The 14,308-nt window shown below is 41.9% G+C and overlaps 1 protein-coding gene across 3 annotated transcripts in view; it reads right to left on the reverse strand.

Moving 5' to 3' along the window:
• Window positions 1-13,995, reverse strand: part of hdac7a (histone deacetylase 7a) — a 44,177-nt gene extending 30,182 nt beyond the window's left edge. The window contains exons 1-2 of one of the 3 annotated variants that reach the window (XM_026367731.1): window positions 13,834-13,995; window positions 667-735 (exon numbers count right to left, since the gene is read on the reverse strand). In XM_026367731.1, coding sequence (XP_026223516.1) covers window positions 667-735; window positions 13,834-13,852 — 88 coding nt within the window. In that variant the 5' untranslated portion in view covers window positions 13,853-13,995. Of the gene's footprint in view, window positions 1-666; window positions 736-1,733; window positions 2,065-13,828 lie in introns of those variants that run through there. The other 2 variants (XM_026367733.1, XM_026367732.1) reach the window with 2 other exon arrangements.
• Between the last annotated feature and the right edge of the window lie 313 nt (window positions 13,996-14,308).

The following is a 14,308-nucleotide window of genomic DNA, read 5'->3' on the forward strand; positions in this document are numbered from 1 at the left end:
TGGAGATTAGTCCACATCCTGTGCCATACTTCCAGCACTAGTAGTCATTATCTAACCATGAGCGCATTCACAAAGAAACGATAGCTGCAGTTGGACAAGAATGGTAGAAGACACGTTTGGATAATTCCAGATGTTGATGACACAATCATGGAAGTGAAATTGAAAAAGTGAAGTGAACCCTTCCACTACCACTACAGCTACCTCTACCCCCCCCCCCAGCCTTTATATTGGCCCCACTGGAAGATTGTGACATGTCCAGCACGACTAATTAAATAACTTCATAACTCACAAAACATCGTCTTTTCTTTTCCCCCCACCCTTTGGCACATAATATACCCGTAGCAAAACCAGATTTCAAAACAACACAAAAACACAGTGGGTTGAGTGCGACTCCTCAACTAGGCCAACACCTGTTCGGTGCTTTACTGCAGTTCTCCAAGATACAAACAGCTTAGATCATTCTGTAGACTGCACTGGAAAAAATCCTGTCACCCAAACTGCGTAATGAGTGCACACTGTAAAAGGAGGTTGTAAAGAGGACCAGACGCAGTCTTTGGGGGGGGGAGCATTTTTCCACATGAATGTGTGCCGAACTTTAACAACACCACAACACAACCATTTGTTAAGTTACAGTTGGTGTTCAGTGACTTCTTTAAGACATCCTACCTGCCACTTTATGAAATATCTTGTCCTGTCTGTCTGTCTTTATAATGTTCCCAGAAGTGTCGATTCCATCTGTAGAGATAGAGAAAAATAAATCAGTGATATGCAGATCATGCAAAAAGAAGAACAATAATAAACAGAATCATTCAAATATTTTTAGCTTTTGGCAGATCTGAGCTCCAAACTGGGTCAAAATGTTGTGTTGATTATCAAAATGTTTTAAATGTTGCAATACCCACATGCAGCCAAAAAAAGGCACATAAAAGTAAAAAGTGACATAACTCTTTGTAAAGGTTTGCAAAATAGCAGATTTGGGCTCCTGATGGGTGCGGCTGGGCAGAAGCTGAGCTGCTGCTGTGACGCAAGACGCACATGTCAGGTGTAATATTTGACCCAGATATGACAATCACAAAATGTGTAATGCTGATTGGGTCTGCAGAAATAAAACACACACACACACACACACAGAGAGAGAGACTAAAAACGAGTAGGCAAGTAGTGGATATAAAAAGAAATCTAAAAACAAGTGCGTGTGTGTGTGTGTGTGTGTGTGTGTGTGTGTGTGTGTGTGTGGTAGACCTGTTGCTGTTTAGAAGCACAAATCCGCATTGAGGTGACAGAGAAGAGCCAAAGTATGAAGAAAATATAAAAACCCTCTGATAAGAAAAGTCCGGTTTGTTCCTCAAAGACCTCAAATTACACTCTGCCCCCTGAAGAACAGAGAGTACACCCCCACTTTCTGACTGCATGTGTTTATTTCTATTAAATCCCTTTTTGAACATCAAGTCTGCGTAAAGTAGAGTTAATACTGAGCAGTAGTAGAAGTGAATGCATCACTAGAAGAGTCTTCTAGTCCATATGTTTACATGCACTATTCGTCCACTGTGAGATTCCCATTTTCTGGACGCGCACTTTCGTGCACTCCTGAGCAATTAAACCAGAGCGAGCACCTGCGCAGGTAGCTCACCAACATTATCTTTGGCAACGCAAAGACAAACACCGCTCACAGGACATTTAACGAACTTCCAGCTGTGCGCGCATCAGACCGTGTCACCACCAGCGCTGCCTACCTTGTGATACACAACCCGTGAACACCTAAAAGCCTCTTGAAGCAGTCCGAGTCCAAAGAGGATAAATCCAGCTGATGTGGAGAAGGTGTGAGGGCGCTGAACGAGTCCGTGCGCGTCCGAGGAAGCGCAGACGTGACGGGAGGTGATGCTGAGATCCGCTGCTGTTGTCAGTAGTCACTTCAGACGAGGAGGAAAAGAAAAGAGACTTATCGGAGGCAAGTTGCACAAAAAGAAAGTCCGGCCCCTCGAGTCCTGCCCCCTCCTCTCTGCTCTCCTGCTGACAGAAATAGCAAGCAAGGCGGGTCCCACCAAAAATAGTCCTGACTTCACACGGACCTTCAGGACTATTGTTTTCCTGTTCTGACTGGCTCCCATTGGGTGCGCACTGCAGCCAATCCGCGCTCGGCTCCACAGAACTTGTACAACAAGCTTAACTTTGCTTCCACAGTTGTGTCGTCAAATGAAACAATGGCCCCAACGCTGTGGCTCCATCTGCTGTCAAAAACCTCAGGACCTGCGCTCACACTGTGTGAGTGGTGCAGCCAGGTGTTTTGGCAGTTCCCAGACAAAAATGAAGTGAACTGAGCAAATTCAGCTTCTCAGATTCTTGTCCTGATGTTTTACATTTGAATATTTTTAATAAAGTCAGGTTTCTTTTAGTCAGGATGAACCAGCGTGTCGATCAGCAGCAGCGTTTGTGAGTCTGCTGGTTAAAAGTAAAGACATCACTCATTCACCCCAGTTAATAATTAGTTTTTATTGGTGAGTGATGTTTTAGATCGGCTCAGTAACACGACAGAATCCCAATTCATCTTCAAATGATATGTTGTCTGTTTGTATTTCCAGTGAGGACCAAACTCTGCAACTAGTAACAAAAGTACCCAGAAACTGAGTTCTGCATAAAACCACTCTCTCTACATACAAACATTTTCACAGGAAATAAAAGTCAACCAAAGTACAAAAGAAGTGATTTGGTTTCCTTTTGAATTCTGATTTCCTGCCGGTGAACATGAACTGAAGTTCTCACAAGAAAGAAAACTAAAAAACATTTCCACTTTAACACTTTGAAATTAAAAATGAGTGCTACAACACACGCAATATCCGTTTTACACTAACTGTGATTTCACCGGAGCTTAAAAATCTGATTCCCCCGTGATGAAATCTTATTCTGGAAGTCCTAATGCTGCAGGGGACACCGAAAACGTAATCTCAGAGATGATGCTGATACGAGCCCTGAACATTTACACGTCCTCAACAACAGTAGAACAAAGCCTGTTGAAAGGGCGCTCATAAGGAGACATATTTGGAATAGTTTCTGCAGCCCTGATAACAAAGTCTTATGAGCTGATGGAGCCGACTGTATAAATAGCTTTACTGATCCATTTCATTCACTAAAGATGAAATGACTAAACCACTTCAGTACACAGCTAAGTCCATTCATATTGTTAGAAACTGAATTTGTGTCATTTTGTCAGTGTATCAGTTTCAAATATTGCAAATAATGCAAGTGAGGAGTGGTTAAAGAGGAAACAGTCATTCACCGTATATAACAGTCTACTGTAATAGACAAAGTGTAGAATGTAAAATAGGAAACGTGCTTCTACTGTATTTTCAAATACAGTTTGGTGTAACTGGGATTACACTTGCTACAGACAGTAATTTATCCATCACCTGCCGGAGGAAGATCTAAGGTAAGACGTTATTACAAAACCAGGGATGTGGTGGCAGCTAGAGGAGCTTTCACCTCTTCTTGTTGACATAGTGAGTTGATTTATTTAGTAACATAAACTACAACTGAAGGTTTCTAATTATTGTTAGTATTAAAAACCACTGGACAGTCTGTAAATTGCCTTTAAGCCTTATTATTAATGGCAGTTAATTATCTTTTCTGATGTTGCAGGTATAAATCTGTTTTTGCTGTTAGACCACCCAGCCCAGGCCACTCCAAGCTCGTGTAGGAGGAAGTAAAGCATCCTGTCAGTGTAAGCCTCAGCGTTCAAACAGATGCACGCGCACACAGAACACATGCACACAGATGCACGCTCTTACAGTACATGCGTTGCTGTGGTAGCTCTCTGTGACGCAGGGCCATCGTTTTGTCAGTTTTTCTCGTCTAAAGTCTTCCTAGAATCAAGATGCTGTGTGGCAGCCACTGACACTGAGTCATGTACGTCCCAGTATTGTCACGTCACACACACACTGTGACAAGTGTGGTCAGCATTGGAGAATTTCTTTCTGTTTATTCTGTTTAATTGGAAACTCATAATCTCTGCAGTGCATCACAAAGAAACATATTCCCTGTCAACTATGTTTTGCAGCTACAGAAACGTTCATGAATAATGACTTTTATCCCAAAAATGCTTAAAGCAAACAGCTACAATAATTACTGTAGTATAATAAAGTCCTTTTATGACAGAAGTCCACCTCTATCTTTTCCTGGATTAAAAAAAAACTACAACGATCTGCATAGGACACACTTTTGGGGCAGAAACTGACATTTATTACCAGTTTCACTAGCACTTCTCAGTGTTTCCCCCCACTTTCAACCGTCCTGTTGTTTCCACACAGCACAAGCGTATGTGTGCGTTTTATCCTTTTTTCCGATCTCATCGTCAGCCAGGTCAACAACTGATGTTTCAGACCAATATTGAAACCAAAAAGCGTGCTTCTGTCTACTGCTGGTGGTGCTCCATCGTCCGCTCACTCACCCTCGGGTGCCTCTTTGAACAGGGGGAACCCAGCACCGTTCCCAGAAACCCTCGGTGTGTGGGCGTAGAGAGCCATATAGCCTGTGTGTGAGAGCTTTCTGTGTTCCCGATTGCATGTGTCTATGTGAATTGACAAAATGTGTGTGCAAGCATATCTGTGTGTGTGTGTGTGTGTGTGTGCGCGCGTGAGAGTGTCATGCATGCACACATGTGTGTGTGTGTGTGTGTGCGTGTGGTTGGTTCATTCAATTACACAATCTACCAAGCAGTCTGAATCACATCCGGTTTCGAGCTGAAAATAACAAAACCACAGGGTGACAGAAAAGCAGCTCAGCAGGCAACCGCCTACAGGGAGAGAGGAATATATATACACACACACACACACACACACTCAGTCCAGCACTGGTCATTTAGTATTTTCCACAAACAACATTCAGTTTATCTAAAAGGAACTTTTTCTTTTATTGAACTTGCATCAATTTGATTGTTTCATCCTCTGATGGCTGAGATTCTGACTTCAAAATGTCACGAAAGGCTCGACACGTATGTTGATTGGCCAATACATGACAAATTCACCAACCGCACTGCCTAGTTCGACTGCAAAGTAAATGTTAGTTGTCACAAAAAGGCCGTGGTCAATGTTGAACAGATGAGGCCGTAGCATACATAGCAGAAAAAAAAAAGGTTTTCAGAAACATGATCAGTCAAATTTTAGATGTAAATCATCCTGAAATGACACAGTTAAAAACACTCAGTGTGACGTATGTAGCTTTTTTTGTCAGGATGTGGTCAACTGTGTGCTACAAAGCTGCCTCCCACCTGCAGAGACGTGCTCCCGATACAACACAACGTTTGACACCAGAAGTCAAATCACCCAACAACACAAAACTGTGTACAACAGTGTGTGTGTCCAATGAGTTGGATTTGCTAAATACGTTTTTTAGATATGAGTTTAGATACGAGTACGACTTTCATTTAAGTTTCATTCAGTGTCAATGTCACGACAAAAACCCAGGTTCTGTATTTATACTTAAGGTTTTCCAACGATAGCAATGACACACACACACACACACACACACACACACACACACACACACACACACACTCCTGATATCAACTCAGTATCATCGAATGAGAAGAAAAGAATTCCAACCTTCACTCCTCCTTCCAAACTAAAGTAACGGCTCATGACTTCAATTTACAATCTGTGGCTGTTTGCTTACTCCTTCGTTCATGTAACATAAAGTCATAAATATAGAAGAACAAATCAAAGTCTACACATTTAGATTCACTTATGATGCACATTTAAAACATCACACCCTTAGCTGTGTGTGTGTGTGTGTGTGTTTATGCTGGGACTCGTCTCTGAGCATGTGTGTGTCTGATATTTTATCTCCCATGCGAGGACAGTGTGTCGTTGTTAAAAAACACAGCACACGCGCTTGTATAAACATGAACAAGCCTGTTTTACGTAACAGAGCAGGGTATGACCCTTATTTCCACTAATTATGAAACACAGCGGTCTCAGTAAGTAGTTTTAACACAGTTAAAGCACAAGCAACCGGTCTCTGTGAAATTAAATTAGCTAGTATGGAGATTTAGGACAAAAGAAATGCAAGAGTGGAAAAAAATGAAAGGGATTAGGAGGACGGAGTGACTGAGGAGGACAAGAGGAGGTGAATGGAGCGATATGGGGAGGGAGAAAAAGAGAGAGAGGCTGAGAGCACTGTAATAATGTTTGGCCTTGGTCTGCCAGCGGGGTCCTTCCCCTTAAGAAGCCGGCAGGAATGCCAGGAATGCTGCATGAGAAGAAAAAGGAAGGAGCTGAGGAGAGGGGGAGAAACAGAGGAGGATGATTGGAAAGAAAAAAAAGCCAAGAAGGAGGTGGAGCGGTGAGAGGGAGAGGGGGGGAGAATCCAGAGCGAGATGGAGATAGAAAGAGGGAGACGGGAAGATGAAGGCAGGGAGTAATATGAGGAGGGGTGGACGCTGAGGAAAAGACTTATTATCTTTACTGAGCTGAGTAAACACAAGAACAAAGAGGATAAAAATAATAAAGCTGGAAAATATCTGGGAGGAAAAACTTGAGGTCCGTTTGTTTTTGTGCATGCAAATATCCAAGTATGCATGCAACCATGTGTTTGTGGGTATGTGCATACTGTGTATGTGTGTGTGTGTGTGTGTGTGTACAGATTATCACAGACTACAAGGGTGTGGTTAGTACTGAGCTTTCTAATGCAGCTAAGTAAAGTTTCTTTTTGACACTGAGTGCCGGAAATTTCACACCTTCAATATTCTACAGAAAATATTCTTGTGTGTTTGCCGATGTCTTCAGTAACAGTTTCATGGCGGTCAGTTGTTGATCAGGAGATTCAGACCACAGACCTTGCATATCAACTAAATCACAGTTTCTGTGTAAAGAGCAGCATTTGCAGTGACTACACCGTGTCTTGGAAGTCGTTGGTTTATAATATCTGTCATAGAAATTCAGCGAGGACACAAAAACTCAAGCAAGACGAAAGCGATTGCAAATCTAGTTAAAGCCACAATCTGCAACTAGAGATAATGGTAACATGAGACTTAAAGTCATTTCACTCTCCTCCACCCACGACTCCAGCTCTATGCTCTGCTATGCTCTTCTGTCGTTTGATGAGCTCTGCCTCGCTCTACACAGCCATTCAGGAATTAGTGATGAATCAAATTATAAAACATTAAAATGCTCAACGCAGCCGCTTTGAGCAAAACTACACATTTATTTTATGAAACATAATCAAATTTAAATTATGAGTTTTACAACTGAAGCAATTAGACAATCCATTAAAAAAGAAACAGTTCGGGCCAATATTTAGATAATCGATAAATCCACAAAAAAGCTTAATAAATGTGAGAATGTGCTGCTTTTTGTTGTCAGGTGTGATAGTAAATTAAATAGTTTGCTGGCTGGACAAAATTAACTTCTAGACTTTAACCTTGGGCTCTGCAAATCTGCTGTCTGTCACTAACATGTTTTACCTTTTCCACTTTATTGAATAAATATTTAATTAAATTAATAACTGGAAGTTAAATAGAATTAATTGTTATTTTCAACTAAAGAGCTACAAACTGTAGTGAGGGTAAAAAAAAAAAATCAGCCTAAAAAGGAAAAAACATGCACTTTAGAATTTGCTGGCCAACCTTGAAAAATTGTACCAATTGTTTGAACATGTCCGTTGTGACAAATCTATCATAAAACTGCTAATTAGATTCAGAGGATGAGATGCAGTATATCCCCTATATGACTTGTTACTGTTTGTACAGCCTGAAACTGAAATGGAAACACAAACAAGACACAGTCACACATTCCATCACAGACTGCGCTCTCCTCCGAGATCACACAAGTACGATCAAAATGTTTCCACGGTGTGTGCATGAATGTGAATGTATGAGCGAGAAGAGAAGGGAGACACGGCGAGTGTGTGAAAAGACTAGCCACAGCGAAAGCCTCAGTGACATATAGAGTCCACAGAAACACAATGGATCGCTGACAGACACGTTCCACAACACAAGACGTGCAGACATCACTAACCACTGCTGAGGTTAAATGGACAAGCAGTGTGACTTTTTTTCCAATGACAAACAAAATAATAATAATAATCATCTATTAAGGACACATAGAATAACTATTTCTCCACTTCAATATCTGCAGTAATATTAGAGACAGTTTTATTATAGACTATGAGAGTTTGACTGACAGGAGACCTCTGGGGTATGCAGTGCAGAAACACCAGCCCACAGATGTTAAAGACAAATTCTTTACCATAAAGACGGTCATACTTGATTGAATTACAGCCTCGGTCGGATGTTTGATCTGGTTAAATAGAAAGTGAACTGAGGTCGATCCCAGCGGCAGCACAAGCAGCGTGTTTAATAGAGGGCTGAGGAGCCTTTACACCCCGAGGATGTTTGGAGTTATGGCAAGTTGTTCAAAACACAGCAAGAAACCATAGCAACCACAGGAAAATCCCAGGGATGTCAACAGCACGTGCACACACACACACACACACACACACACACACACACGCACACACACACAATATCTCAAAGCACAAAGTCAAATCAAATCAAAACTCATCCCTGTAACACCCACCAATCTGAACAACAACAAGCCTGAGAAGCGTGAGTGTGTGCGTAGGAAACACCCAGACAGGCCAAAAATAGCTCTACACTCTCGTTCCCCATCTCTCGCTTTCAATCCTTCGCTCGCGCTCTCTCTCTCTCTCTTTTTCTTTCTCTCTTTCTATGTCTCTCGCTTGTGTCACTACAAACCATCGGTAGGAAAAACACAAGTTAATGTTCCCATACGGAAAATCTCACCCACTTAAGAGCGTACGAATGTGAGACTATCAGACTTAGTACATATGATTCAGTGTATGGAGAGAATAATGACTATATCTCTTGCACAAGGGGAAACATTAAGCTTTTCACAATAGGGAAATATTAGTAGGTTGAAATTTAGTCTGACACATTGAGTCAATGTGGGAATTTATCAGCTCAATGTGCTTTGAGAACATTTTAAAACATCATGAGATAACGACTGATTTCTTGTTTTTTATTTAACAAACTGCAAAATAAAATGACATACTTTAGCCACGTATAGAGCTTTATCAGATTCTACACTCGTGGTTCTTTTTTTTTTTTCTTTTTTAGGATGCTGTCACACCCACAGTTTTTTTTTGGTTCGGTCCAAACTGTATTTAGCTTCACAATACCCAATTACAAGTGAAGCAAAGCTTATAAACAAAATTCACATGAACTCACAAGTACCATGTTTACTGGGCAGCTTTGGTAACCTGTTGGTTTTTCAAAAAAAACAAATGCAATTGCAGTCTTCATTAAACAAGCAAAAGATGTTGGTGTGCAACTAACTGAGAGGTCATTTAAAGAATAATTCTGATTTATTATAGCGTGGGCATCTTAACTTTTGGTTACAGCAACATTGTTGGTGACCAGGTAGGTTGTGGTTCTGCTCTATACGGCAAGTATGGTTAGTCAAATCTGAACCACAGTATCAGTCTAAAACTGTGACTGACGTAGTAACTTGGCTGCTCTGGACGTTAATTTTAGAGCTTGTCTGGTCATGTGACTGCTCACAAACTGAGAGAAACGAGCAGTGTCCGAGCTGGAACACAGTATGTTTCTGCTTTGGGGCCCAAAATGGCTTGAATGGCTCTCGTTCACATACCAAAGCTGACTGTCATATAAGAAACAAAACCAAAATCTTGTGTTTCGAATTGTTTTCTGTTATTAGCTTGTTCCGTGTCTTGACAAACCACAGACCAATTTTCTTTAAAGAGTCTCGTGATTTCTTCCTTTTTTTTTTTTTTTTTGTTTTCTTTCTTGTTTTGGTGGCATTCGAGTTTGTATGTCATTGTTCTCACGGGGCCAAATGAAAAGGAAAACTGAAGTAACTTCTTAAAGATGTTATATATCCTGCCAAAAAGCACGCTTTTCCCCCACCCAGGAACACATTAAATGCATAATGTGGCACTTTGTTCCTGTGCTGTTATCCTCTGTATGATGTTCTAGGCTTAGAACATATAGACCACCCTGGAGCTGACCGGGTGTCTTGCTCAAATACACTTTATCTGGGCTTTTACAAAGAAAATGGGCTAATATTAAGAACTCTAAAAACTTTCAGCAACCTTGTAAACCAAACCTTAACAGCATGAATCAATACCTCTAGTTATAGAATATGATATCTCACATACCGTATAACTTTTTAAAGAGTTCTTTGAACCAACAAGTGAATGACTGTGTTTTTGCTGATATCATTATTAAGTAATTAAAATGGAAGGAGGATGTTTCATAATTTTCATACACTGTCTGTCTGGCCAAGATAAGATAAAGTAAGACAAACCCTATTGTCCCCGCAGGGAAATTTATCTTGGCTGTTGAAACCTCTGCAGCGAGTGAATGAAAACAGCAACAAACAGCAGCACAGGACAAAAAAGAAACACTATACGGCTCTCATCACACACTTTAAATCACTTTATATACTCTCAGCTCCGAGGGTAAAGACATACCACTTGTGCATATCTGTTATCTGTCTTGAGCACTGATGATTGATGAAAGTGAAGCTTTTCAGTGGAGAACTTGTGTTTTCTCTGGAGTTTTCAGTGAAAGGTTACACCTCTCCTCTCCGCTATGCCCTCTGTGGGAATTTAAGAGATGGAACGAGAGAAAGGAAGGAGAGACAGATGGGTTTTCCTCGCAGGATATCCTGTTCTAAGTAGAGCTGCTGGGCCCACTCTGACCTCTTCAACCCTCTTGACCCCTGACCCGATCTTAGCTTAGGCTCACATCTCCAACATTTCCTAATCGTTCAAATCCTTTTGTATTCTTCCAGCTTTGCTGCAGCCTCTTTGCTTTCTCTCCTTCCTAACTCACAGGTGTCACCTGTTTTCAGTTCACATACATTCTCCTCTGTCCTCATGCATACTCATATTCTTCTCATATTCCTCTTCTTTGTATTATGTATTCGCCATAAACGCCTTAAATGTGTAATGTTGCTCAGTGGCTGAGCGCTCAGCTGGTTTTAATCTGTTTTCTTGTCACTTTCGATTTTTCTATCATTCAAATACATTTCATTGATGGCTGAGAAATGTATTACAGACACATGGAACAAAGATAAAAAAGAGTGATTAAAAAAACACACAAGTGCTGTTTTTTCCTCTCGCTCTCGGACTCTTCACACTTCAACACAATCTCTGTTTAAAAATGATCTGTTCACTATTTCCAGTTTTTCTGACCATGTGCATCATGCACTGAAATAGAATATCCTCCTCGTACTACTGAATCTTGGAAAAAGTGCAAACAAATTAGTCCATTATGTAGCTTTTCAACACTTACTATGTTCTGTCTTGTTTTCAGGATACTGAAGATATCATTTCAGCAGGTTTTTCAAAAAGAGTTATAACGCTGTCGCTCTTTTGGCTGTACCAATACGAAAACCACACACCAGGAAACCACCTTCATCAAAAATCTTTATTTCACTACAAAAACAAGTAAGACTGTGTCATAGGAAAAATCCCTCAGGTATCATTTTGTGCACTCAGAAACACAATTTTTATCTTCCTCCACTTTCTCTTTATGTCAGCTTCTCTCTTTCTCTCGCTCACACTCCCACCCTGTAGTATAACTGGAATTCATTTACTGCTGAATGGTTGTTTGTGTTTTTTTTAAGCCCAACAGCGCCACCTGTGGCCAGCGTGGCTGAAGTTGGTGATAACAAAACATTTGCTGTGATTAGGGGAATAATTAGCCAATCATCCTCTGACCTGCAAGCTAACCCTGAGGTCAAAGAGCCACAGGGTGGGCTTTTTCCCAGGTGGTTTCCCATGAAAACCATCAGGCAGCAAATAAATAGTGGAGGCATTGTATACGAACAGGTGACCGACACACACACACACACACACACACACACACACACACACACACATCCATGCTAACTTTGTTCCGTGCGTGCATGGGTCTCTGCACTGCATGCTGTTAAATGTGTGTCCATGTGTCTAAAGTGATGGGGATCCCAGCGGGCCAAGCACAGAGTTTGCCCAGATAGGCTGCAGTGGAAATCAACAGTTCCTGCTTCCTGTGGCAAGAGGAAGGGCTACCGTCGCTGTCCCCTTATCGCTGGACACACAGGCAGCACAGATGGAGGAAGGCAAGGAGACAGGGAAGAGGAAGAGGAGCATGATGTTGGCAAAGCAGGCAAAACAAAAGGAGAGAGCTAAAGGGGCGATGTGTCCACCAAATTCTTTTTATCAATCTCTGGCAGAGAATAGCTAAGAAATCAGTAAAGGTGAAAGAAGATGAGAAGGAGAATATGTGTAGAAGGCTTTAGTGCATATGATGTAGTTTACTGTGTCCTGCTAGTTCATGCACCTGCATCCATCTATCCTCTGATAGCAACTCATAGTTACACCAATGAAAATGAAGAATTTGATTAGCCTACAGATACTAGTAAAGAATTCTTTGTCTCCTGACTAATTAAAGCCATGAGTCAAATCTCTCAGTGCTTCACTCTTCCCGTATGTGACATCATCAGCACTTCACTGCATGGAGTTAGAATCACACACACAAAAAAAAACCCTTTTTATTGACATTATTTTGCACACCATGCAGAACCTGGATGGAAAACCTCCATGTTGCTACGAGCAACTGCAAGTAGCATCTAGGTATTTGAGACACAAGCGGTGACAAAGAAACAACGGGCAACACATTAGACGCGTTTTGCAGGTTGCATTTAAATTGTACCTAACCGCACTTCAATGTGACAGAGCAAGCGAGACAAACGGAGGAGGGGGGAAAAAGATGTTTGGGAGCAGGGTGGAGAAGCTTTCAGCAGTTGGGTTTGTCCCAGATGGACACAAGCCGCTCCCTCTCTTTATAAACAGCCTCTGACTTCCACCTCTCTTCTCCGTCATTCTCTTCTTCTTTACTTTACGTTTGTCGCACACAACTCAGCCCCAGCTTAACACTGATACGCAGGCGCTCAGCAGGAAATATGCAGAAATGGACACTTTCTGTTTTTACTCTTTTCTCCTGACAATTTCAGCTGTCCCCACCAACACCCATCCCCACCCCCCCGCCAGTCCCTGCCATTTCCAAAGTCAACACACCACTAAATGCTGGGCTGACTCACTTCCACTGTGGGTGGCTCTGTTTCCAATTTTCTCACCAACTCGGCCACCCCACCACCTTGAAAGAAAAGATGAAACTTTTGTCCAAAAAAACAAAAAAACAAAACAAAACAAAACAACAAAACAAAAACAGACATGCAAAGGGGAGATGCATTTTTCCACAATGCTCAGTGTTAAAGGGACAAAAGCGTGCATTTAGATCCTGAGAGGAGACATAGGGGCAAAACCAAGCGTGCTTCTCCCATCTCTTTTGTCGCTCTGAAATGGTTATCGCTGTTTTCCTTCCTTTCTTTCTCTTTGGGAGAGCGTGGGAGCGCCCTCAGAGCGCTGCACAGAAACCACGGGGCTCATAACAACAGGAGGAAGCCGGTAACTTGAGTAACTCAGGCCAGGCAGGAGAGAGGGGGATAAGGACAAGAAGTGGAATTAGGAATGAAGGAAAGGAAAAGGGCAGCAAGCGGCAGAGCAGCTTTCTAAGTATTCCACGCCCACATTTTGAAAACACAGATATACATTAAAACATTACATATACGTTAAAACACATTTGAGCTGAGCTCCCACAAGCAGGGAATAAAAAAACAAACACACAACCTGTCGCACTTCAGACGGCATTTTCCAAATATACACACAAAGTGGCATTTTCACACATGCACACACTTTGCAATGCACTTTAAATCAAATCAGACAACGTTCCCAGCCGGGGTCCTACCTTACCAGTCTGTGGTGTGAACATTCAGCGTGAGCAGTGAGTTAGAAAGTCCCTTCAGTCATGTTCACGTACAGCTCAGTCCAGAGAGAATGAGAGCGAAGAGGAGGACACACACATACACACACACAGTCACAATATCAGTTCCCTCTGTCCAAGAGTTGAGAAAGTGAGGGGCTGCAACAAAAGGCAACAGAGGGAGGGAGGGAGGAAGAGATCAAGGTTGAGAGAGAGAGAGAGAGAGCGAGAGATTAACCCCTCTGGGCTGACTGGTGGACTCTCTCCCTTCCTCCCTCCTATACACACAGTTGGTTTGCCGTATCACTGACTTCTTGTGTTTTCTCTCAAGTGCCAAGAGCAGGAAGGGAGAGAAGAGAATATGTGTGTTTTCATGGTCATGGATGTGTGCATTATGTTGTGTGTGTGTGTGTGTGTGTGTGTGTATGTATTTTAAGGTAGGAGGGACCGGCTGGCTCGAGTCCC

The sequence above is a fragment of the Anabas testudineus genome, chromosome 7 (genome assembly GCF_900324465.2).
Source record: "Anabas testudineus chromosome 7, fAnaTes1.2, whole genome shotgun sequence".
Taxonomy (NCBI): Eukaryota; Metazoa; Chordata; class Actinopteri; order Anabantiformes; family Anabantidae; genus Anabas; species Anabas testudineus.